Raw genomic sequence first — 26951 nt, forward strand, 5'->3', positions numbered from 1 at the left:
TAGCTAGTCAAAATACAGATAACAAGAGCTCAGCTCAGGCCTTGACTCAGTGTAAACTCGCATCAGCCAAGTAAGCAATATCTGGAACCAAATGAATGAACAAATGTGGCTTTATCTTTCTTGTGGCAGCAGATATTCAGATCTGCTGTTTTTAGAAACAGATCGAATCTCACTGACGAGACCGTTTGGCATCCCGCGGAGGACATTTTTGTTGCCTTTTTCATGCAACATCGTGTGACGTTTTAACTCAAACCATGAACTCACTGAAAGGCCGTCTCTCCGAAGCCTGACACTTGTTCTCCTGAGGGCCAGATCTTGTCATCACCCGGGGAGTACCCATCATAGAGAGCACGTCGCCTGGCTGTTGATGTATAAATGCTGGATGTTTTGGCTCGGCTGAAAGAAAATCCTCCACCCTGGCTTCAGCACAGTCCTGAACATGTCGGCGGTCGGACTCTGTGCCCTTTGATGAACTGAAAAAGATTTGATTTTTCTCCTATTTATTTTCTTTGTTTTTACATGACAGTCTCTCTAATCATAGGAGTGCTTGTGATAATAAGTATTGTTATGGTTGGAATTTCTCTCAGGAAATCATAATCATAATCACAGCAGACTGTTTACTTTGCTTTCCGACTTTTTTTATAGTCGAGAGGGCAAAAATACACACCGCCACAGTCAAACTTTCGGCTGTTCGTCCAGCAGTGATTAATGTGTTTCTGTCATGCTGAACAGTGAACAGAAACACATAAATATTTACAAACTCATATTCCAGTAAAATATCCCAATATAAAATAATACAATAAATTGTTATGAGCTTGCTTAACAGTTAAACGCACGCTCACTAGACGATCTACGGCGCTGCGTTGTCTGGTTCCAGTCAGATGTGACACACAGTAGTTTTTGGAATTGGCTGAGCATTTTTAGTAATTATTAATGACACTCTAATTATGCAGTTTATGAAATCAGAGAATTTCTGTCTTTTTTTTTTTTTTTTTCTCAACAGTTTACATAAAGATATTTTTGGTGCAGCTCCGAGGTAATCCAGCCAAGACTTGACAGGTCTCAGCTCTTGATATAATGTTCATTTACAGAGGGGTCGTCCTCTGCGACCCGTCCACTGACACTCAGATCCATTTTGTTTACCCAGCAGATGCCTGTTCACCTGCAGTGAGTGTTCCCCTTTTATAATATTATTGTACGTTTTCCAGCACGTAATTGCTTACTTCTGTAGCATTTCAAGAGTGGGAATCATGGCATCCAAACTCAGCCAAGGTGTCAGAAGCAAGGAGGGTCTTTCTTAGTGACAAATCATGGCTAGACTCAAGGTTTTTCAAGGGGGCAGTGCATGGAACTCTGAAACACTTTTCAGACAGTGGACCAAAACACGACTGAGCAGACGCAAACTATCTATTTACAACCTTTTTATTATTATTATTCCTAAAAAAACCTTCAATAATACCATGATGTGTTTATACGCAGACGCTGCATGTGTTTTTATGAGTTTAGCATGTTGTGTTAACTCTCACTCCACACCTTAATCCGCCTTTCCGCACGACCACAACCTGTGACGTGACGGTGACACACTCTCTGCGTCATGTTGGGAGGGTTCGCCACATGTCTGTTTCTGATCAGGGCTCAAAATTTGGACCCATGAGCACCCCCAGCATGCATACGGTGTTTAAAATAATAGCCAGCTGATCATCTGATCTACTCCCCCTGTTTCTTGTTGGCATGTGTCTGGCTGACTTAAAATAAATCCACTTAAACAACTAAAGGAAAAGAAGTATTTGAAAGTCAATATAGATGTGCATATCTGATGCTGTGGGCACGTACACAGTGGCATTGTGAGGGGGTTCCAATTTCCTTATGGGGACAAAACTCAAGTGCCCATAACGTAAATCATTACATTTTAGACTGAAGGCTCGATCTGAGGTAGGTGTACACTTAAATTTCAGGTAAGGTTTAGGGCAGGTGGTGGTTATGGTGGGGTTATTAGGGTGTGGGTGAGGGTAAATGTCCAGGAAATGAAAGTAAGTCTATGTAATGTCCCCAGAAGTGACACGACTGTGTAAATGTTTTTTGTGAGCCCTGAATGCCAGGAGCCAAGGTTTCCTAGCAGAACGTCACACTGTGCAAAAGATGACTAACATTATTTGGTTCACCTGTCAGCGGTTTCAGTGTTTTGGCCCAAACGTATGACCATCCACATGCAGTGACATGCCTGCATGCATCTGCACAGTCAAAGCCACACACAAGTTTGCTGCAAGAGTCTCCCTTTTTTTTTTTCCTCTGCTATACATGCCAAGGATTTATGGTGACAACCGTTGCTATTTGGCACCTGTGAAACATTCCTCCGCTTTCCTAAAAAATGAAAGCATAACAAACCACATTTTTTTTTCTTCATTTAAAGCAAATAAATATTCCAATTTCCTCAAACCACTGAAATCTGTGGCAAAATATTGGGAACATAAAGAGGTTTTAGAAAAATGATATGAATGACAGTATGGCAGCACAGCATCGGTACCAACACAAGCAATACTGTCTGCAGACAGGCTGACATCATTCAATTTATAATTTCTTTTACTGCAGTTTCCAGAGCAAGAAACATCACTGAGCTGCTATGGCTCAGTCCGTATGCTTTTGCAACAGGGAGGTTGTCCAGCTGAGTGTTTTCTTGTAAGCATAACCTTCAAAATACCCTCCAATTCCAAAAATAATTCAATAGCATATGCAAAACACTTCCATTAGCCAGGCAGCTGAAAAGAGAATGTGCTTCTCATGTATCTCCATATGTAAAATGGTTTTGCAAATTAGAGACGAAAGCCCAAAATAATAATAGCTGCTGGGCAGCGATGGGTCGGGTCCGGGCTATTTTTTATAGTTCACAGTAGTGTTCACAGTCAAACATTTTCATGCACTGTAGGCAAAAATTGTGGGAGGAGATTTAAACAAAAAAACTGAGTGATGAACTTCAAAATTTTTAATAGGTTTAAATGTACAACAGTTTCTTTAGTATTGGAGCTACAGTTTGATGAAAGTGTGAAGTTCTAGCAGGTTGATTTGTTATGAATTTTCAAAGTTTTGAACTTTAGATGCTTGCTGTAGCGCCACCATCAGGAATATTGTCTTGGGTTTACAGCTGAGGTCATCTGGCATGAGACTGGACCTTTGTGCAAAATTTGGTCAGCTTTCACCCATGGTCCAGTCCAAGATATTCGCTATTGGTTTTTAACCCTAAGTGTTTTGCTTCATAAGAGAAAATCTGATGTTTAAAAATGCCACTCTTACATTGACTCCAGTTGTTCCCATGAGAGCAGAATTCAAAATGTTCTCAAAAAGTCAGTTTTTGAGATAAAACTGTGATATTTGCCAAACGTCATCAACCATGACTCCAAAACATTCTCAATTTTTTTCAGGAAAAAGTATTTAGCAAGAATTTGATAGTGTATGTTTACTGTGCTGTGTACAGTCAAACATTTTAATGCACTGTAGGCTTAATTTTTGATAAATCAAAAATTCAAGAAACAAGTTTTGTGGAGGACGGTCTGAAGATGCTCTCAAGTTCGCAAGTTTGGTGACAATTGAGCAAAAATTGTAGGAGGAGAGGTTTTATAAGTTTTACAGGTTTTGAAAAAACTTTGGTGCAAGTTTCAAAACTGTAACATGTACTGTTGATTGTGTAGATATTTTTAAAGTTTTTAAAATTTAAATGCTTATTGTTTCCCCCCCCAGGAGGAATATTGACATGTCCTTGGAATTAAGTAAATCAGGACATTTATGTTAATTTTGATGAGTTTTCGCCCATGGGAAGTATGACTTCCTCAGAAGAAAGAAAGAAAGAAAGAAAGAAAGAAAGAAAGAAAGAAAGAAAGAATTCCTAGGAATACAATAGCTAAGCTGCCCAGACCCTAACAAGAAAATATGTTTTTGCCTCTTTGAGAGGAATCGTGGCCTATTATGGCATTACATAATGCATCTCTTCCAGAAATAACATTGACACATACCAGAAAATATGTTGATGTGCTATAGGTTTGAAGATAAATCCACAGGCCACACAGTGTCTGTATTATTACAGTGTGTTGCTCAGTGCCAACTCTAAGTTCAAAACACCAAAGGATTGCAGCTTATCAACAAAATCAAAATCATAAAAAGGCTTGCGGGCCCTCATTTCAGAGGGTGTTTGACAAGGACGAGGATAGCTCACCACGGAGACTGGAACACACAAGTTACAAGTAAAACACATATTTTCTTACTTCTAATGGTTGCTTTTATCCAGGACCAGCTGCAAATCAGTCCAGACCGGATCATGTGTCACTTATTATATTATGTAGTGATCTATTTTTCCTGTGTTTGAACATTGCTCGGGTAATTGAAAATATCAACATATTTATTAGTGTGTACACTGCACAGACCACAGTCGCCTGTGTGTGTGTGTGTGTGTGTGTGTGTGTGTGTGTGTGTGTGTGTGTGTGTGTGTGTGTGTGTGTGTGTGTCTGCAGGCCTCATCAGTTGTACTTGGTGACGTGCAGACATGTGCTGTTTTCCAACTTTGTCCAAGATGACAACTGTAAACAGTAGAGCTGATGAAAAGAATTTAAGAGAAAAAGAGATGTTCTCTCTCCTGCAGTCCGGCTGGAACTTCATTCCTTTAGTAAAACTTTAGGACTGATCTTGTTGATCTGTTGACTTTTCTTTTATTTCAGTGCATTTTGCTGACAATGTTTCAGACATCTGACATGAGGTAAAATTCCTATTTTCACCTTTAAAGTGCAACTGTGTATGTAGCTATGTAACTTCTGAGAGAAGGTCAAACACATTCTTCCTCTAACAAATTAAAATGTAAACTTAATGAGCAATAAAATGCACCATTTATCTGCATGACACACTCTGTACCTCTGCTGCTACGGTCGTACTCGGTCTGGTGTGACCAGTAACTGTTGCTGGCTTCTGTCAGCAAATCTGCATTGCTGTGTAACTGACATTACTGTGTAAGGCCTTCAGCATATTCCAGCATAGTCTCAGGTGACTGGTTTCAACGTCCAGCATTGACAATATTACAGTTCAGCTCCCAGCTTTCCTAGCAACTGATTTCAGTTCTTATGCAGCTCAGCTTATCAGTTTTTTTAGCAGTGTAGTGCAGTGCACTTTAGTTTTATGATGTTTCTGGAGATTCATTTCACACTGTTGCTTTTCCAGCGATGCTTTCAAATTCATAATTTATAAGTTATAACATTTCCATCACAGGGGACATCTGTGCGCTAAAAGTAGTTCTTGTGAAAATAACTGGAGAGGTCCACTTATTTGATCATTGGATCATTGATTCTTAAGACACAGTTGCTGTTAAATGTACTGAATATAACTTGCAGTGCTGTGAGCACCAACATAGGACTGTGTCCCGCTCCATTGTTTCGAGGCTCAAATCTCAGATATCTCATAATCTGATGGACGGAACCAAAATTAATGAAACAATCTCATCGTAAGGTCCATTTATCTGTTATGATGTTTTAAATCATGTCACATAATCACATCTTTATCAACAGATGAAGCTTCTGCTGCTGTCTAGATATCCTTTAGTAGCCTTTTTTTAGAGCACTGAGGGAAATCTCAGGTTCAAACGTTTCAAGGTCAAAATTGAAGCAGCAATTAAGAAAAGCATCTCACCACATCATCTGTTTGGCACTTTTTCCGGAATTAGGTCATATAACATGATCTTCATCTCCTGATCAAGGTAGGGGAAAAAAAGTCAACTCTAGCATATTTTTTATTTTTATTTTATTATACCTTAGGTTAGTATATAGTTGTATAGTTGTTTGACACGGAAGTCCCGGACTATCCACGCATGTAGCTTACTGTTCACCATCACATATTACTCGTCATTGTTGAGTCACCAGTGAAAATCAGGACTTCATCAGCTCCTTTGCTTTCCCTACCGTTGTCTGCCTGTGTTTTCATCATTTCACCTCTCCGCTGTTCTTTTCACATCCATCAGCGTTTTCACATCGGCATCAGCAGAACATCACATACTGTTCATATGAATACTTAAACCTGCACATTTTGCGTTCTGAATTGAGTTAAAGTGATGCATGTAGTAGGGAAACCACAGAGCTACCGTGTGAAGTAATCTGCCGAAACGGGTCTCCATTCGGAAAGGAAATCCAGAGAGTCAGAGCGACAGATAGGTAAAAACACTTAGAGAGAGACAAATGCTCTTTGTTCCTTCTCATACGGCCATCAGTTTCCTCTAACTGGTGATTATTGTATGTGTAGCCTGGGTGCTCTGATGTGTCATCAGTTCATCAGGATAATGTGCTGTGGCTCTGGTGACTCTGGTACGTCCAGCAGACTTGTGGCTTGGCAGGATTTGGACACTGCGCTGTAGAAGTGCTGGTTTGGCTGAGGAACGAGAAGAAAGTGTGTGTGGAATGAATGAAATCTCCCCCTCTGCCATTTTCTGACTTTAGGCAAACACTTGACAGGGTTTCACTATGAGGGCCAAACAGGCTGCATCAGGCTTAATGGTTATTTATTGTGCTCAGCGTCCCTGCAAAATGTGTTTATGTGAACTCTGTGCATCATGTTACTCATGGAGATGATTTTTCAGCTGGACTGATTTGGCCAAAGGACAAGCTCGAGCATTTCATTGTCTCCCCTCTGCTTCTTTCACGATATTACAGATGTCCATTAGCCTGTTTTCCTCCACAGGACCAGCTCTTTACCTGTTACAGCCATTCATCTCTTCATTCATTCACTTTTCCACTGTTTAACTTTGGGTCAAAGTCGGAATGTGTCAGCAACAGTGCACCTTAACCTGTTGGAGAGGAAGCAGTGGTAGATGGGTAAGTTTCAGGTTCTAGCATACAGTGATGTCTAAAACAACAGCAGGGTGTCGGGGTGGTTTAAGGACTGTAGACAGTCAGGGTATCTGAAGGCTGATGTGCACTACACTGAAATGTCACTGTCATTCAGACGCTTGGCAACAACTGCTCCCACAGTTCATAGCATTTCCTGTTTGCTGACTGGCTGCATGACCTTTGTGATATCAGCTACATCTATTCTAAAGCTTTTACAAATGAACCAGTGTAGAGGATTGGGCAGATCTGGGGTATACAATGTCTAGTTTGAAGAGAAATAAGTAAGGGAAACAATTCCTGAAAACATTTTAAGGCTAGGATTTCCTTAGCCCAAGGAATTACGATATGCTAAGTTCTTCTTAACATTGAGATGTTCAGTCAGAGAAAGTGAACACACAGACTATATTTCTGTTTCTTTCTAAAAAGTGTAAGTAAAATGTCAAAATATAATAGCTAGTGAATTATTTCAAAATGAAGACATCACATATTGGTATATTAGGTGAGAAAATTGTTGCTGTTATCCAGACAAACTTGATACAGCTCTGAAAAAATACTGAAGTCAAGGTGGCTCAGGCAAAGTGCTGGTCAGGGTTTGTAAAGGTGAGGTAGACTGCTAGTGCTGGTTCTCTGCAAGAGTTTCTTTAATGACACAGGCCAGTCTGTGTCACGAGCTGGTGGAATACACCACTTCTCGCTGTCCACTCTCTAATTCTGATTCGAACTGGATGGGAACTTTTGGGAAATGTTGACCCCTGCAATGATGAAATTACAGTAGACCTTACAATGCACGTGTTTGTTGAGTCATCCCCCATGTGTCATTTCTATATTTTAATTTGTATTGTTTGTACTCTCTGGCTTATAACGTGTAATGGATGTTATGAAGCTCTCAAAGCAAATCAGAACACAATCAAATAATTTCTTAATTCTTCTTTGTTGTTCTTTGTTCCAACAGGAAGGCCGGCCTCATACTGTCCCAGTTAGACGAGCTCTCCCCGTGGTGTAAGGGTCTTCTGCAGGAGCCGAAGATTGGCCTCCGCAGGATGTCCCTCAAGTTCCTGTCCTGCCGTTACACTGACACCAAAGCCTTTGGGCTGAACTGGTCAGACATGGGTCAGGACGTACACAAGGCCTGTGACGAGCAAACACTCACTGTCATGTACAATGACTACGGCGAGCCCAAGGAGCTGTAAAATGAGTCAGAGCTTTCACTTTGGGTGTGTACAGGAATATTAAAACTAATAAAATGCAGGGTTCTCGTTTGTTTCCATGAGCTACATGAACTGGTTGCTTCATAGTGCATTTACATTATTTTACACTATTTGACTTAACCACATTATTGATAAAGCTAATCAAAACTTTTACCGGAGCTAACAGGTAGGAGGTGATCTCTGAATCTTGATGGTCATCTGATAAACTGTGTCTTTGCTCCTCTGAGCTGTGCTCTGCTTCATTCTTGCATGACTTACAATGATCAGGTCAAAATTGCTTCACAGAAAAAGCCCTCCCTGGGTCATGCCTTTTATCAGTTTTCACTGAGTCTTCCTCATTGCTGTATGACTACATAATCATGATACGTGTTCCGTTTGTCATACATCAGATATCTTCCGGAGTGAAGCACCATTGGGAATCTGAGGAAAGACATCAAAAAAGTCCAATGCTTATTACAGGTCGCCATTTCAGTTTAAGTGTTCTCGTGCAAGACACTGATCCCCAAACTGCTCCTGACAAGCAGGCCAGCACCCTGCATGGTAGCTCTCTGCAATCAGTGTGAAGGTGTGTGTCTATGGATGAGTGAGAGACAAACTGTAGTTACATGCATATGACAAAGTCATTTAATGTGAAGCAGCTGCAGGCACAGGGTGATGTTTTTACTTAGCCACCAAGGCTTTTTTTTGCTCAGTTAAAGTTTGGTGTGTACTATATCTAAATTTGTTTTGGGTGAAATGTTGGGAAGCAGGAATTGACTTAAAAAGCATAAAAAATCTGAATGGATCAGAGATCACAAGAAGAATTCTTTCAAACACTCAAGGCCAGGGTTTCTTCGTCCTTTTTTTATCATTACAAATGCAAAATTGCATGAAAAAAAATCTAAGGAAAACAAATATATACCAGGACCCACACAGGAGACCATGCATTTTATAGTTTTTTTTTTCCTTTTCCTTTGATGGACCCTACGATCTTCATTTTAAAACTTTGATACATAAAAAAGAGCACCTTTTCGTACCCATTGCTGCAAACATTTGACATCTTAATAGTTTAATCCAGGTGCGAAAGCTTCATATTCAGTCAGATATTAAAAGGGCAGATGTGGGATATAAAGGGCAGCTCCTTTGTGCCTGCATATCTTTAGACGTTTTGTTGAGAAATTACAAAAGGCAACTTGTGATGTCAAACAAGTGGCCAAAAACTGATCGTGATTGTGACTTTTTGATGAGCCCATTTATCCTCCTGCCTGGATACAGGTAGTAGCTTCTTAGATCTGATTTTACCTGTAACGTTTACATAAAAAATGGATCCAGGAGATCCTGGGCTTTGTTCAGTTTGTTGTAGCCTCAGATTCACTGGTACATTCCAGCCGTTGGTTAATATTTTATAGCTTCTGCTGCTCGTCGTACACATTTACTATGGATGACTGCAACACACCCAGCAGGTGAACACTTCATGTACTAAAACATTGTCTATCTCCTTAACCCTGAACTGTGACTTGATATTGGCTGCTGTGTTGTGTGGAGTTGCTTTTACATCAAATCTTAGACTCAGACTTAGAATCTTACAGCTTTAAAATATCACTTCTCTTTTTAACTAGATAATTAGAATGATTTAGCCCCGTACTTACAACCATCATTTAAACACTACGAAATCACCCTGTCTGCTCAGTCTGCACACAAATAAGTGCATACACCAAAGTCCAGTTCTGTGTGGGGGTGATGTACCAATCCTTCTCGGTAACCTCTGTGGAGGGCAGATCTATAGTCAGGTCGGTAACAAAATAAAACATATAAAGGTCAGTTTGGTTGGGTTAAGGCAACAAATCTACTTTGTTAGTTTTAGGAAAAGATGACCTTACATTTGTGAAAAATGTCATGTTAAATACGTGTTGTCCTTTAACTTACGGATTTAGGTCAAATGACACCCCAAACCTCTACCCTAATTGGACCGTCTTGCTCTTTATACGTCACCTGAATTTTTTTAGATATAGTACTCGGACAATATAATGGGAAAGATTGGAGAATCGCCTGGATACAAATTTGACTATTAACTGCACGCAAAAGTCTGGAGCAGGGGTCTCACACTGAAATTATCTTGGGGCCACTGTTGGTAGTGTGTCACCACCACAATGTCCAAGTACTACAAGAAAGTACAATATTTCAGAACATTTTTAAATTTCCATTATTAACATAAAATAACAAAGGCAACACAAGGCAAACAGCAGTTTGTATACATTTTTATGATTTGTTTTTGACAGTTCAGTGCAGTGCAGATATTGAATTATGTTTATTTTCTTCTGCTCGTATTTAACAAAAATGCAAAACCAAGTCTACCAAGTCTTTTTTTAATAATTTACTTATATTTTTAACTAGGTTTGTCATGGTAGTCTATGCTCCCAGTATTCAGGCTTACACAGATGACATTACTGACAAAATACTTCAAAATAAAAGTCAACTTGTGTTTTAAATCAGTGTGAAAAAACTAAAAAAACTAATAATAATAAGTTTGCATGCCTGATTTTTGACATGAGGTCGCGGGCCGAATGGAGGGGGATCTGGGGCCCAGCGCCTGGCAGTTTGAGACCCCTAGTCTAAAGTCATGTTATTGGTATGCAGATCACAGTGACTGGGCTGGTTGAAAAGTCAGTGCAGTGCAACATAAGTAAAGTCATGCCATGTACCGACAACAGGAAAGCAGTCAGTATTTTACATAATTATCCATATTTCTGTGAAAAAGCTGAGGTAGCATGTAAGCAGTTGAAGCTAAAGATATTTTAGGAAGGTAAAATTCGGGAGTTATTTTAGTAGTACAGACATACAAAGCAAGCCTTGTACATAGCATCATCATAAGTTTTAGCGATATAACCTGCTGAATGTAGTATTGATAGTTTGCATTTATAACTGAAGCTGTTACAAAGGAGTTCTACTAAATATCAGACATCACAGAGGAAGTACACAAATTGGTTAATTTTCTCAGAATGTTCGTTGAACTTGCCAAACCACTGGACAGTATTTTCATTATTGATTTACAGTTTACACATTGTCCCCAATCTAACCACTGAACACTGTTTAACATCTTATGTCAGTACTGAAACTGCAATTTAACAGTGTCTCAATGTTTTCAAACACTCCTCTGTATATTTCAATATCATGCAATAATGTATACATCTTTAGAAATGTTTCTTTGACATTTCCACTGTGTGTTTTTGGTAAGTAACTTCCTTTGCCCTCCATCTGTTGATTTTGTATCACTGTGCAGTGGCCATGATGAACATTGATGTTAAAGAAATGCTGTTAGTTGTTGATTTTTAACAAACCTCATATGTGAATACTAAAACGAACACTTGTAGATTTTTGTATAGGCAGCAAAGTATTTCATACATGCATCACATTATAGCACAGTACAGTGTTTTCTTCTGTATATAAATGTACAACAGGTGATATTTTACAACATGTATGTGTGCTTTAGTAGATATAATACTGTACTGTAATATCTGCCGTGTAGCTTGGTCTAGCGATTTGGATTCATTGCAGTTCTGATGTAAAGAGCCAAGGCTTTGACTTTCTTTGATCCAATGTCATCCACTATCTGGAACCTGATTGGACCACTGTCACAAACTGTAAGTGAAGATGATGATGATATTATATTGTTGAATGAAAATGGTATAATGAAGTAGAATTGACCATAAAATGACCAAGGTGAAAACACTCCTTGGTCTTTAGGAAAAACGTGAACCAACCATCCTCTATCTGCATGATATTATTATGTCCATACTATATGTGGCTATCATAAACTTTTTCACCTTGATCTTTGCTACATCAAAGAACAATAAAGAGTATATTGTGAAAAGTGGCTGTACAGATATCTTTCTTATATTTTAAAACTTTCTCCGTTCTAATTCTTACACTTTTTTACTGACCTACTGATGTAATTAACAGTGCGATGCAGTTAAAATGTCTTTTATATCTTATCTGAAATATATTAGTATTTTTATTATCATTAATATTATTAATATTCTTGAAAGACAAAACTAATGAAAACAGGCAGAGCGAGAACAACTTCAGTCGTTACCATACTCAGTTAGAAGTGAATGTGGCTTATCTCAAGTCTAATAGAACCAGTGCAAACAAGAACGCACACTGAGAAAGGCCTTTGTATGACCCTCAACTTACTGTAGCAGCGGGAGCTGAAGTTACAGCTTGTTGTTCCACTCAGTTAGGAAGCTTGTTCAGCTACTAGTGGCAGGTGTGTCGAACTACTGAACACCTTCATTAACACTGATATCATCTGACTCTGTTTCAGCAATACTGGCCAGCATTTTGAATTTAGTTTTCTTTTTGTTTTGATTATGGTGAAGTGAGCCTTTAGACGTGCTTAGGAGAATCTCCTAGTGTATGTGTATTCATTGTAGGTCATGCAATATGTCATTTGTGTGAAGCTTACGTAAAATAGCAACAGTTTCCCTGTACATTCATATCTGTAGTCATACCAGAGCTGACAGCTTGCCGATACAATATTTCACAAAGAAAAATCCTTTTTTTCACATCTAAATTACTGGAATTATTACTCTGCTACACAGCATTCACAAAAGCATGACCTCCTTTTAAATTTGAGGAGGAGAAACAAATAAAACTGAGTCCACTACATGGTTAAATCAAATGGAAATTAAATTGAAATACAACCAAATTTGACGTCTGCAGTGAAAACATTTTGGATACTCACAGATTTCAGGTCTCTGACAAGAAATACTAGTCTGTAACCATGTTGCTATTAGTCTAAGTTCAAAAGGTAAATGTTTCAGGGAGTGAAGGCTGACCTGACATTCTGCATGTTATACAGACTGACAACTGTCTCTGGCAATAGCCAGCAAAGACAGAGACTTCAAAATCACACGTCAAAATGTCATTATCTGCTGACAGGTGTCATGACTCCTGTTGGTGTTGTCCTTGTATCTGGTTTTTGGTTTTTGGGTTTTGATTCATGTCCTTTTTTCTATGTCTTGTTGTGTTATGTGTTTTGTTTTTCCATGTCTTGTGTCTCATGTTCTGATTTTTCCATGCCCTCATGTGTCCTTTAAGTTCTCCTATGTTCTCCCCTCTGGCTCCCTCTGTCTGTTGTCTTGTTCCCTCCTGGTCTGTTCCTCTGTGCTCCTCCCCCTCATTATCACACCTGGCTTCCTTCCTCCTCTCTCTCCTCACCTGTTCCTCGTCATGTCATTAGTGTCTGTGTACTTAGTCTCTGTGTTCCCCTCACTCTTTGTCCGGTCATTGTTTTCTGTTTTCTGTATGCTCCTGTCCCTGCTCCTGTCCCTACTCCTGTCCCTGCTCCTGCTCCTGTCCCTGCTCCTGTCCCTGCTCCTGTCCCTGCTCCTGCTCCTGTCCCTGCTCCTGTCCCTGCTCCTGTCCATGCTCCTGTCCCTGCTCCTGTCCCTGCTCCTGTCCCTGCTCCTGTCCATGCTCCTGCTCCTGTCCATGCTCCTGTCCCTGATCCTGTCCCTGCTCCTGTCCATGCTCCTGTCCCTGCTCCTGTCCCTGCTCCTGTCCCTGCTCCTGTCCCTGCTCCTGTCCCTGCTCCTGTCCCGGTTTGGTATGCTTTGGTTTGTAGAATTCCTTGTTTGATTTGTACTTAGCCTTTTTCTTTTGCACTTCGTTTAACTGTTTTATTTTGCTACTTTGTTTTGATGTTTTGTTTGCTACTTTGCCTTTTGTCCCATTTTGTCTGTTTTTGCATTTCGGCTTTTGTTAATAAAAGCTCGCCTTTCGTTCCTCTTTATCATTGCTTCCCATGTGTAACTGCGTTTGGGTCCTCCTTCCCTTTCCTTAGTTTTCCCCTTTTAACCCCAACCTGACAACAGGACCTGAAGACCACATTCTAAATGTAATTTCATGATTTTGTATACCGTGGAATTAACTGTTGTATTTCAATAAACGGTAACATATAATTTGTACATGCAGAGAACACCTCAAAATACACGTCCTCTGGGCACAGACATAAATCAGTTGAAGAAAGACACTGTAAGGGTCGATATAAAGTTGCTGTTTATTTCATATAGAGTATAAAGTACTGTAAAATATCACAAAGAACATGATTACACTTTTATAGATACAACATTTGGATCATTTCAGCTAACGCATACCAGAACATGTCTGATATACAAACATGCAAGCAGAAGAAGTTTGAAGTCTGTCTTGAGGAAAAGTTATTCTCAGGCTTCCCAAAACTTTTCTCTTTTTATATCACTTTTTGATTTGTCTTTTTCATTTGCTGACTCAAATATTAAGTCCAACATTGTTTCAGTGGAAATACATTACCTTTTAGAACCATAATTCTGACATTGTAGTGTATTGTATCGTACAGTCATATTTGATGTGGTACTGAGTGATTCAGGTGGAATTATCCTAAATATTTGACATACATTGTAGGTTCTATATTTTTGTGTGAACACAACAGAACAATCTTACAGAAGATACACTCTTGGGAAGCCCTGTGCTCATGCTCTACAGTACAGATATGTTTTTTATTTCTGGATTTGTTATATAAATAGAGTATTGACTTGTGTGACTAATATGTGATCTAGCAGATATGTTAGGTGATCCAATTATATTAGTCTATACATGTTAGTTTTTACAGATATGTATCCTTTTACATTCCTAACCAGCTACATGTCAGAAAGATGTGTTTGTAGGTGTGGTGTGATGCACATTGCACATAAGTTACAATGTAACTCAACTGTAGTATTTAGGAGGATTTGTTTTGGTCTGCCAGGAGGACGATAATGTTTCTGTGTTGTGGAACAGACGTAGATTCTATTGGCCTAGTCCTCATTTGGTTTTAAATAGCCATCAGACAAGTAAAATGTTGAAAGTGCCATTCAACATGAGTGAGAGAAAAATGAGCCAGTGCAATTTTTGGATTGAGTTTGAATTAAATAGGTTGGAATGCTAATGTTTCTCTTCTGACTGGGTGCTACAGTAAACACAGGTCATTGCAGTAGCCCTTACTGTGAGGTCTGTGCATGTTTCCAGGCACAACCACTTCTTTTGGTTTCCTTTTCCAAAAACTAATAAGGTCAAGAAAAGTACCTGAATCCATTTCCAACCGTGATTTGATCCTATTGTGATGACTTGATATGTAAAGGAGTGGATGAACTGCTGTATAACCCTATTTGTAACTTGAACTCAGTGTTTGCTCAGTTAGACAAAATGTATTTTTGCAGTGCAGATAACCCCTGACCTCTCAATAGGAAGAGAAAACAGTATACAGTATTTATGTCTGGATGTCTGATTGGATTTGAGTGGGAAATAATCAAAGGACATTTTTAAACCACCAGGACTTAAATGTGATGCACTGTAGCTCTGCCAGCCGTAGGCCAGGAGGGGATCATGCATTTAGTTGTGTCTCAGTGTATCTGTCCAGAGATAATCTCTCATACTACTGGACTCCTCAGCTTAATATTTTTGGTCACCTTTAGGACTGTATGCTAAAGGGCATTTCTTGGTTGCAGCGATTCACAATTTTTGCAAAGACAGGTTTTGACTGCTCTGTTTTATACCCTCATTGACTGCTGAGTAACTCCTCACTCCTCCAAACTGGCAAATGGTCCACAACTGCTTCAGACAGGAATCTTGCTTCCTCTTGGGACAGTATACATAATGGTTCTGTTACTGTTGATGAATTCTTTTGTGTTTTGGAACCTGCATACTGTCTTCATCTTGCAGTGGAGACACAGCTTGCTCTGCACACCCACATGCCCCCATGCACGCCTGGTGGAGATCTGCACTCTGCCCAGTGCTCTTTTTGTTGACAGCCAAATGTGACTCAGTATAATAAAATAAAAATGTCTTTTTATTGTATGAAATCCAACTTCAGTTACATTGTTTGTGATACTAATGTTAAAAATCTTTTAAATATTTTTTGGTTGTTTGTTGTGGTGAATAGTCTGTGGTTTGACTTAAATACAAGTTCAGCCTCTTTCATCTCTCCATCTTACTGCATTCCTCCTCCGGCTCCACCTCCTTTGCCTTGGAAGTGCTTGCCTTTACTCTTGTTCTCCTCGGCATCCGGATCACGGCAAGTGCACTCATCCTGGTCGCAGTCTGCCCCAAACTGAATGACCTGACAGCAAACAAGCACAACATTCAGCACTTGGCTTCCAAAATCCACTATAGATCTGTCATTCTGTGGCTGGATTCAAACAAAACCACAAGATGTGTCTGGTGCAGATGTAATTTTGAATGGATGAATAAACCTGGAAAATACACATTCCATTAGGTTGGTTTCCCTGTTTAAGGCAGTCTGAGGTGGTCTTTGATGGAATTTGATAAAATTGTGTGCACATATATGACCTATTCCAGTGTAAGTGGGTGGAACAAAAGCCTAGAAAAGAAGGATGAGGAGCAGCAGGGTAAAAGGAAACATTACATCAAGACTTTCAGTAAAAGCAAAGTCACTGAAAAATGCACTAGTTTAGGAGGCTTCCCAATAGGGTTGTTACATTTCAACTGTAGCAATGAGCATGACTTTGAATGGCAAAAACAGACAATAAAAAATACATTTGCTTGAAGTGACCTAGCAGCTAGTGAACACTTTAGCCCCCACTTCTACCTTGTGTTTGTGCTGAAAGGTAAGTAGCGCTTAGTAACCCGAGCGTGGTCTTAGTGGACTTGTTGTATTTCCTCACAGTTTCAAACAGGCCTCCAACGGCCCCCCTGAGGCCGATAAAGCGCACAATGTCAAATGGTTCAACGTGGCCTTTGAACGGCGAGAAACCTTGAGGGTCTTTGGGGGAAAGGAGGGAGGAACGCACCGCCGCGGAGGTGAACGGATGAACACATGTTAAGAATCAACAACAAGAGGCTGCCAGCTCTTGTCTAGGAAGCGAGCCATCACCACAGGTTGCAAAATAAACTCTGGTGCCCCGCGAAGCAGTCTGTTGCAAGAAATGTAAACATTCGCTCCTGGAGAGAAGGAGTGAGGGGGAGACGGAGAGAAAGAAACGGAGAAGGAGAAAGGAGAGCGGGAGGCAGAGAAAGAAAATAAGGATGACGGCAAGCAAGGCAAAAGGGAGAGTGGGAGGTAGCGGCTTGTCGGCCTTCACTGCTGATTGCTCTCAGTTTTGGAGGGAGACGGGGTTGATGGCAGGGTAATAGTTTCACCGAGGGCTCTCAGTGAACTGCGCAAGGCCCAGCTTTGCTTAAAATGCCAGCAGTCCCATTTAAGATGAATTGGCGTGGTCATTAAATGTTTCCTTTACAGCATCATCTCGACTCATTGATGCAGGCGCAGAACAAGCCAATCCTCCACCTTTGATGCCTCCTTACAACCTTTGGAAGGAAAGAAAGGGCTTGTTTTTGCCTCATCCACAGAAACAAAAGCCAAGTCTTTTGGCTGTTTCTGAGTGTTTGGATTAGTTGCCTCCCTGCTGTTTACTGCAGCATATTCATGAACAGGATTCATGTGACAAAAAAAGGTTTGAAAGTGATGTATTCAGCCTTGCATGCAATCAAAACCAAATGTAAAGTCTAGCGATACAAAGTGATGTCTCGTTGTCCTCCTTCTGTTCAGTCTTTTCTGCTTTTACTACTTTGGCCCATTGTCTGACTCCAGTTAACAAATCAAAGGAAGATTGTGTGTTTCCATAGATGGTGTGGCAGCTTAGATCTTTTCCTCTGGAGCTTTTTCTTGTTGGCACATGACTGAATCCAACCTGAATCATCTCTCTTGTATCCAGCCTCCCTTGTCATCACTGCAACTATCCTCTAAGGAAACCCAATACTACATCAACTCCATAAAAAGGAGGCAGCTGGCCCCATCAGACTCATCCAGACACAAATAGATATGAATATTGATTCAAATATTTGATGTTGTTCAGGTGCGTGTGGCTTATCCTGCCAGAAAGTGAAACAATTTGTGAAGTGGCAGTGTTTGAATGAGGCAAAATCAAACTCACCTCATTGTCATCCATGTGCGTTTATGGCTGACAACTATTTGACTAGTTTGCATAAAATACGTTTAACTCCGATTTTTTTTCTTGAGTGCCAGCGGAGAGGTGATGTGATGTGGGTCACGCTGTGTTAAAAACCTGTAATTTCCTACACCTGCACAAGTGGAGCCACATAGAACAGAGAGTTCTGTAAACAAAATCCACCATCCAGCGCTCTCCACTACACCCCCCCCTCCCGCGCTGCACCAGGATGCTGACTCTCACGGCGGTTTAGTGCACTTCCTCAGAACGACCCCCGCTCGCTGAGCTGCTGTTTTACAGTGGCCGACTAAACCGCAGACCGTCAGACACCTCTCTTCTCCAACCCTCATACCCTCCACCTCCCCCTTCCCCTGTAAAAGAGCAGTTAGTGGCAGTCTGGCAGCTCATTTATTATGATGGCAGCTACAGACCCGCTGAACTCCTTCTCCATTTAGGAAGGAGCTGCCGGTGAGTCATGGTGTGCTGCGGACATGAAGGAGACAGCCGAAGCTCAGCCAACTGTAGGCCATAGGAATTAATAGGCAGGGCCCCCTGAATGAGTGTCATGAATGTGTGGCTGTACAGTAGCCAAATAGGGTATAGTAGGGGCGGTGGGGTGAGCTACTTCCCAAATGTCCACATGGAGGAGAGGTTCTCATGAAAGCACAGAAAAATAGGAAAAAAGATGTGTTTATGTAGAAGCAGTTGAGGGAATGACTGGCCTGGTTTCCACCACTGGCTGCTCATTATTATTCATACCATTCCTCTTAGCCACCCAATATATACAGCAATCATTTAGACCAATTAGTGTAATGTGATGCATTTGCATCTTGTAGCAGGCACGAACAACCTACCACCAGGGAGAGCGTGTTAGGAAGGATAAACACCAAGATATCCAACATATTTGTCAAGCTGATTTGGCCTGCGTTAGATGGTTTTTTTTTATCTTTGAATGCAATAAGATTTTGGGCCCACATCACACTGTAGAGCTACAATAAAAAAATACATTTTCATCTCCTCTAAGGAAGCTTTCAATTACTCGTTTTTTGGGGGCCCACCACCGAAAATAACAGTTAAAATAACACATTTTTGTCTTTAGCTACAACCTTTAAAGTATAATGGAACACAATCTCATCAGCTCTATCGCGTCTTTAACTAAGTTGTTTTAGGTACTTCTGCATTATAGCAATGGCTTGATATGAGAGGAGAGAAAGCAGCACAGGGTGGTGAAAACCTGCTTATTTACCATTTGAGTGGAAACGCTGGAGGGCACAAGTCTCCTCTGTTGTTTTAAGTACAGATGAGGGAGACTAAATAAGAGCAGTCGTTAACAGGAGAGAGGGGAAAGTAGCAGGGATCTGTGTTTGTTTGCTTAGTACAAGTCTCCTGCGTAGCGGCACAGTGCTCGTGCCAAAAGAGACGGATTTCTACTACTATAAACAGGAAGAATCTGGCTTTGAATCCAGCTTCAGCTTCTAAGCTCCATTTTGATTGCAAGATGTGAGCCTGAAGCAAACTTTACAACACTTTGTCACCTTTTAAACAAAGTGGACATAATTTGTAAGCTATATTTTATCTGTTAAAAGAATAGTCCACAAATGTTCTATTGTTATAACAAAAACAGATGCTATACAAGTGATGAAAATTAATCTTTGTCTTGCTTCGTGAAGGCAGACAGGAGGTGTTGCACTGCAAATGTCTGTTTGTGTACCTTTCTGGTAGAGAGGGTGGAAGGGCAGCAGTCTCCTCCGTCATATTGGCAGTAAGCCCGGTTGTTGATGGTGTCACACCAGCCATCGCCTCCAAAAGGCTAGACACAAGCCATAAACAAGAAACTGTGTTAATGTTTTTCCCCCAAATGATAATTTTTCCCTCACACAGAGATGAAAAAAGTGACTCAGATTCTTCCCAGAAAACAGATTTTCAGTAAATGGCAGAAATTACATTGTTAGGAACAAATGTTCATGATACAAATTAAAGTAAACACTCATATTAGCCCAATCCAAGCTAATCCAAGTCGTAACCTGAGTGCTCCAACTGCTTCCTGTGTACAACAAACAGTACAAAATCCAAAGACTCTTAAGTTTCTGTGTTAATTATTTATGTTGTTTTATTTTTTGTGAGAGAGTGACACTTCTGCAGGGAGACAACGGGGGGAACTTTGAAGTCTAGTGCAATTTGTCATCTAAACAATACAATGAAGCAGGTGTTTTGACCCGTATGGGCAGCACTACATCAATGGTTAAAGAAAAGGTCAGCTTACACAATAGCATTATCCTCTGGATATAATCAGCCATTTATCCTTCACAGTAGCTTTGTAAAACATGCCTGATTTGACTTGAGACAACAGTGCATTGAGACTGGACAGGAAAAAAACAAAAAACAAAACAAAACAAGAATTGTGGAATTGGCGTCAGTAGACATCACAGAAATAATGGTTCAGTCTAATAAACCTGATGAGTGTGGCGGCCTCTGGGGCTTCAGAATTATGGCTTTGTAGCCTGATGTTTGTTATTGTGGTAGATGGTTATTTTCACAGCCCAGGACAATGTGAAAAACTGAAACACAGATTATTTTAGTGTCATTAAGTAAGCAAGGCTTACTTTTCATCTCATTAAGCTGATCTTTTATTTAAACTAGGATTGATAGAGTAGACAGACAGATGTCTTTTGACAACTGTTCAGGCATGCTTCACCTTACTCAGAAAACCTATTAATGACACGCTATGCTCTGGCCAGTGTGAGAATCCTTCTGGAGTGGCATGCTAACTTGTGGAATTTAAATTACACAGGATCTTAAACACGTCATGATGAAAGTCTTCTTAATGTTTTTCGACTAAACCTTGAGGGTTTCCCTGAAGTGCCAACAATATGAAAATAAGTTCTGCAAGCCAAAGATACTTTTGGCTTTCTCCGGTGGGCTGATGGAGTCCTTTCAAAGACTCAGGCTTCTACCTAACCTGCGCAGAGGGAGAGAGCAGCTGCTGAGAAGATTTCTGCAGTTTTCTCTTCACTTCAAAGAGCTCCCTATTTGACGAATCCCCTTGCCTTTCCGAACTAAACTGCCGTGGCATAAATAAATCTATTTAATCGTTCTGGTTCTGAGTAAATACTTTACCAGCATTTGCACCAGATGCCTCACCCAAACCATTCCTAGTATGTAAATCTCTGAATTACCTTTATGGGCTTGAGCAGTCATGCATAATACTTGCTTAGCTTGCTGTCAGTTTTATTTGACTTTTAAAGATTTCAATAGCCGAGTCTTAATGTGGGTTTGATTCTCCGTTTCACATTCATGTCTTTCCTTGCTGGAGACTATTAAAATTAGGAGACCCCACACTTTGCCCACATGAGGTTAATTTTGAGGTCAGGGCTCATGTTGAGGTTAATTATTATTTACATTCCCCTGCAGGCAGCATATACCTTACTCTTAACAGAGATGCACAAACCCATGAAGGGTAGTAAACCAGTCAGAGTTGACTGTGCACCCAAGTCCCCCATGAGTAATTTAAAGATCAAGTGGTGTGGTTATTACCATTATACCATAATTCCCTTAAAATCAGTGTCAAAGAAACATACAAAAGCAGCAGGAGCAGCCAACCCCACACCAAGTTAACATAAATACTCTAACCCTTAGCATCAGCTATTTCTAAGGGAGCGTGTGCTGTCATCAGCACCAGCCAAGCTCCTCATCAGAACATTATAAAACACAGGTATGAATTCTTCTGTCACGCAGCAATATATTTGCCTTGTATTTTTCCTACCAAGTATCTGTATCATTCTTTTAATAGCAGACATTTCATCATCTCCCGCTCTTTCACCCTGCTCGCCCTCCTACCCAGAGCTCTCTGAAAACAGTTGGGGGAGTGTGAGATTTGCCCTTTTCTCTTCTCCATGTGACGCAAAATGTTTGTTTTTTTGTTTGTTTGTTTTTGTTTGTTTTTTTTACTTTTGATAGGAAAGATAGTTCCTGGAGTTCAAGGGAGGTCTGTGTATTGATGGTGGTTGTAGTCTGGATCTCAGGTTTGTAAAACATAGGCCGACATTGTGTGCCAGGCATTTTGGGATACAAGCCATAGCAGCTGGTGCTCAGGGGAGAAAATATTAATAACTAGGTTAAAACATAAATGTTCTGTAGTCATGTGTATACATGTGCTATATAGAAAGTACAGATTGCACACAGTTGGTCTGCACTTCTCCAATCACTAAATCCTCATTGGCATATCTAAAGTGTATAATAAGTTCATATGTTATAGGTTGTTAGAAGTATGTTAAGTGGTAAAACCCCTGCTAAGTAATGAAACACTCCTTGTCAAAACCTTTCATATTTATGGTTGGATCACAGAACTGAAGGCACAGTGAAAGGACAAGCTCTGAACAGGTTTGGTTGGTTGATTTGTACAAACTAGTGCATTGCCCATAGGAAATACGTATTCCTATAGAAAAGTGGGAGGTTAAGTAGCTTTTTCATGGATGGCCAAATGAGGCTGTGTCTGAAGGTGAGACATCAGGGATATTTAGGCTTGTTGTGAAATCCGATATTTCAGGGTATAATTGGCCGTTTTTGACTATTTTTGATTTTGTCATTATATTTCACCTTAAAAACTATTTATTTGGTGTCATTATTTTCAGCACAACTCACATGTTTTTATTTTGACATACTGTATTTACACAATGGAACTAAAATCACAAAAAAAAACATAAAATTCGAGTAGAAAAAGATTTTTTTTTACTGTGAAAACCACAAATGTGTTTAACAAACCATTTTTTTTATTATTTATAAAGCAAAAATAAATTGCTGTTTGCTAAATATGTGCATACACTTAAAAAATGTACAAAGTTATATGTAACTATTTACATTTAAATGCAGGCAATGCTCAGGTCTGCCTGAGCTCCTTCCAGCTGAACAAAAAAAATGACTCCACTACACACTAAACACACGACACCAAACACTACATAACACACTAACTATACACTCCAAACACGCCAAATGTCACAAATCTCTCAACTCTCAATATCGCTGGCTGTCTCTACACTGACCGTTGTTGCTTGTCATTCATCCACCTCCGTCCCATCCACAACTTCCTGTTCCTCAACAACCAAACTTGCTGCTTGCGGACACTTTCATGACAAAAGCCTGTTTTTACCGTTTCTTCCTGCACCAGACACAAAGCAAATGTGACGGCAATGTTCGCGAAAAAGCGTGGCAGACATTATTTACCCTAAGTCCGGTTTTGGACCTGCCGGTGCGTCAGTGGACTCGGGAGGTGGGCCATGTGGGCTAGCGGCTAGCAGCTAGCTACACACGAACATCCACAGATTCTGATTCCACTTTGTTGTCCTCGCGTATCCCAATCTCCTCAGACCTGGACAGACTCGGTCCGGACTCATTTAGTCTTATTAATCCACAACAGTCAGTTTAGATGCACAGAACGGGACTGACCGCCGGCAAAATCCCAGTCCTGCTCACGCCGCTGAAGGTATAAATCTACTTGTTTCTTAAAATATGTCGTGGGTTTGAGCTCTGCAGTGATTGGCTCTGGTGCGCACATGACTGTGGTGGCTCCAGTTAACAATGCTAGTGGAATTCGTAAAGTATTTATGAAATAATTTATTAACGGTATCATTGCAGTCCAAACAAATGCGACATTGCACACCCTTAAACCAAGCAGCAGTCATGTTGAAACTCTCAGGTCAGTCTCATCCTGATCCGCAGAGATATTGGAGGAACACACACACATACACACACACACAGATTCCTTGCTTTTGTAGAGAGATAGCAGCTGATTGTGGAAATGAGCGTGTTGGATGGTTTATATTCCAGAGTTTTAATTCCTTTGGTCAGACTTTAGATGGAATCTTTTAAGGTACAACAATGCACAGCAACACATTGTATTCTTGGCTTTCATTTGCATTTTTTTTGGGTCTGTATCATTAACAATCACAGGCATGTAAAAAATCCATAGAAATATGGTTCACTGTATACAAGGCCAAGTAGGCATTCTTCTGTGTTAGCTGTGATTCTCTTTTAACCTTTTAACCTCCCAGGTTTTTTTTACATGTCTTAGAAATCATGTTACTGCCAAGGTCAATGCTAACTGCCAACTTTTGTGTGTTTTACTTCCATATTACAATAAAACATGATTTGTCACCAAGACACCTATAAATCGCCTATTTCCGTTTTCTTTTTCCGTGAGGGTCACGGAGATGTTGCCGCTTTTATCTCCCCTAAAGGGTTGTGGGGTTACTGGGGCCAAATCCAGTTTACTCGATGGGCGAAGGCCAGGGTACACCCTAAATGAGTCGCCAGCTCATCGCAGGATACGTCTGTGTCATCCTACAAATAGAGTGTATGCAGCTCACACAGTCAAGTGCAGGTTTCAGGCTTTATACCTTTCCACCTGTGGAACACTGATACTTTTATGGTGAACAAATGGCGCTAAGGTTACAGACTGATGGCAAGTCACATGAACTGTTTTGCAGTCAAGTTGATGCTTAAACCTCCTGAAAACGCACCATTTTGTTGCATGGAATACAGTTGAGTAGATGTCCAAACTTTCAACATCAGACTCATGCCTTCACTCAAAAATCACTGCACCACTGAGGTCTTGTAAGCTGTAAAGCAGTCAGGCTCTCAGTAGGTACCTCCTGAGTAATTCATTTAGGTCCAAATGAAAGACTCAAGGAAAGTGTCAGAGAGCAGCCAGAACATGCTGGAGAGATAATATCTACTGGATATACTGCAAACACAAGGGATCAATGGAAAAATTCAACCAAAGTTGAATCTTTTTGGAATAAAATGTGTGCTGTCAAGAAACAGCAGGAAACATGGAAACATCACAAACTGGCATGCTTCATTCATGGCTCAGAAGAGGAAGACCCTGCTGTTGGTGTTTAAAACCACCTGAAACATAATTGGTACCCATCTACTTGAGCATCAGTGACATCGGCATAGTGAGATGTCTGCACAGAGCCCAAAGGATACAAAGAGACAACAGCAATCCAAGCCAAAGTCTGTTCATTTGGCAGACATCTGGACAAAGACACAAAAGTATCCGCTGCCGTACCACCAGACTATGAGAGGCTTCATTCCTCAGGCTGTAAGACTCCTCATTCATCCTCCAGTTCATCCCCTTACTCTATTTTGTAAAATAGCAAATTTTGGAAAGCTGGGAAAGAATGTCCCAAATGATTTGCTTTGTGGACACATGTGTGTTTTTTACTCCACTTGGACTTCTTTCATTCCATGTAATTGTGAATTTAAAAAAAATGTAAATAATAATAATAAAAGAAAAAAAAAATTGAAATGAGTCTGCTATCCAGCAGGTCTGTCTGTCGTCTGAGCTAACAACCTTACTCTTCTGGCTGCCTTTAGTCTATAGAGACTCGTTTGTTTTAATTGCTTTGGTTGTGTTTATCTTCAATTATACAACTACAGCATGTGTTTCAGCTAAATAAGAAGAAACAGAGCCGTGCATAGGAAAACATTATTTAGCAGTAGCCTTGCAGTTTTGCAACAGATGCTGACAGATTGTTGAGTTCACTTTGGGTCCACTTTGTCTTCAGATTTTTGTAACCCTGATCTTCCATCTAAAGCAAACAGCAGACATTCAGCCTGTTTGAGCCAGTGGAGAGTTTAGGGGTGTCAGTGGTGTAGCAGAGGTTAGAATCAGAAATATTCTGTTTGTGTGTATCCGGCCTCATGCAGAAGCTTGTGCAAGAACAACTATTCTTAATCTTTGAAGTTAAACATACTTATTTCACTTGTTACTTGTTTCAGACAGCAAAGCTATTATAGTATGTTTCATGATGTGATCAAGGGAATCTATACAGAATCCACCACCAAGTGGTTAAAACAGATGGATTCTATCCTCTTCATCTAAATGCCTCATATTAAGTGATGCATGATGCATTTAATTGGCTTGCTGTTACACACTCTTATCACATTGGTCAAGCAAACAGTTTAATAATGCTGAGATCATTCAGCGAAAGTGTGAAGATATTTTTGGAAAGACACAGTGGTATTTCATCACTGACGTAACACTTCTGGGGATGGATAGTAGATATAACCATTACAGAACAGTGTCAGCCTGGCAGTACAGGGGCTGCTGTGATGATAAGATGTCTGAGCTGACACTGACACTCATCAACTGGGTTTTAGGAAAGAATGGTAAGAGAGGTAGAGAAAGAGAGGGAGCAATGGCATCTGGATGAGATCTGGCATAAGGCATATGCAGCACATGTGGTCGGGTATAATTTACAGTGTTGTCATGAAGGAGTGAGTTATAAGCAACTGTTTTGCCTAGCAACATTCACGGGAAGGTGGAAGGGGAAAATGTAGTGCTGGCAGGTATGAAGAATATTTTAATACCGTGAGACATCAACAGTTTATGTGTTCCATCAGTAGTTCCAGCCTTTTCTGAACCCAACAGATGAATGCCAAATAAAAACTATCTGGGTTTATGATTTTAGATGATTTAATGTCACTGCTAAAATATTACTGACTAACTAACTATCATCTATACCAGAAATGACTTCTGATGATATAAGGTGAAATTGAAAAAGCCAAAAAGTTTACATTCATGCTATAGCGGCCTTTAAGGGTTGCAATGTTCATAATATCTAACAATATTAAGATGTTAGAAGCAACAGACAACAAACTGATTATTTTGATACTATTACTTGATCAGTAATTGGCCCCTGAAACGATAAGGTCTATCAGAATCTTTTACCCCTGTGAGTTTAGACATATGCACAAAAATTCATGGTATTACTTATGGACAAATGAATGTTTTTGCCTGATTGTGGCACCATCATGGGTGTGAAAGTTCATTGTTGACATTCGAAGGAGGAGCAGTTTGACAAAATATTCATAAATGAATGTCCACTAATAACTTTTCTGGAAACACTTTATTTGAAGGGGTATGT

The 26951-nt window shown here is 40.2% G+C and overlaps 2 protein-coding genes across 9 annotated transcripts in view; one reads left to right on the top strand and one right to left on the bottom strand.

The window, feature by feature from the left end:
- The window catches only part of astn1 (astrotactin 1), a 406003-nt gene extending 394094 nt beyond the window's left edge, over window positions 1–11909 (top strand). For 6 of the 8 annotated variants that reach the window (XM_037083604.1, XM_037083606.1, XM_037083607.1 and 3 more), the window contains one exon: window positions 7804–8041. In XM_037083604.1, coding sequence (XP_036939499.1) covers window positions 7804–8041 — 238 coding nt within the window. Of the gene's footprint in view, window positions 1–7803 lie in introns of all 8 variants that reach the window. The other 2 variants (XM_037083600.1, XM_037083608.1) reach the window with 1 other exon arrangement.
- A 3978-nt stretch (window positions 11910–15887) lies between these two features.
- pappa2 (pappalysin 2) overlaps window positions 15888–26951 on the bottom strand; it is a 79313-nt gene continuing 68249 nt past the window's right edge. Inside the window, exons 26-27 of the mRNA XM_037085274.1 lie at window positions 19736–19834; window positions 15888–16175 (exon numbers count right to left, since the gene is read on the bottom strand). Of these exons, the coding sequence (XP_036941169.1) occupies window positions 16047–16175; window positions 19736–19834 (228 nt within the window). The 3' untranslated portion in view covers window positions 15888–16046. The remainder of the gene's footprint in view (window positions 16176–19735; window positions 19835–26951) is intronic.

This window comes from Acanthopagrus latus, chromosome 21 (assembly GCF_904848185.1).
Source record: "Acanthopagrus latus isolate v.2019 chromosome 21, fAcaLat1.1, whole genome shotgun sequence".
In the NCBI taxonomy this organism is placed as follows: Eukaryota; Metazoa; Chordata; class Actinopteri; order Spariformes; family Sparidae; genus Acanthopagrus; species Acanthopagrus latus.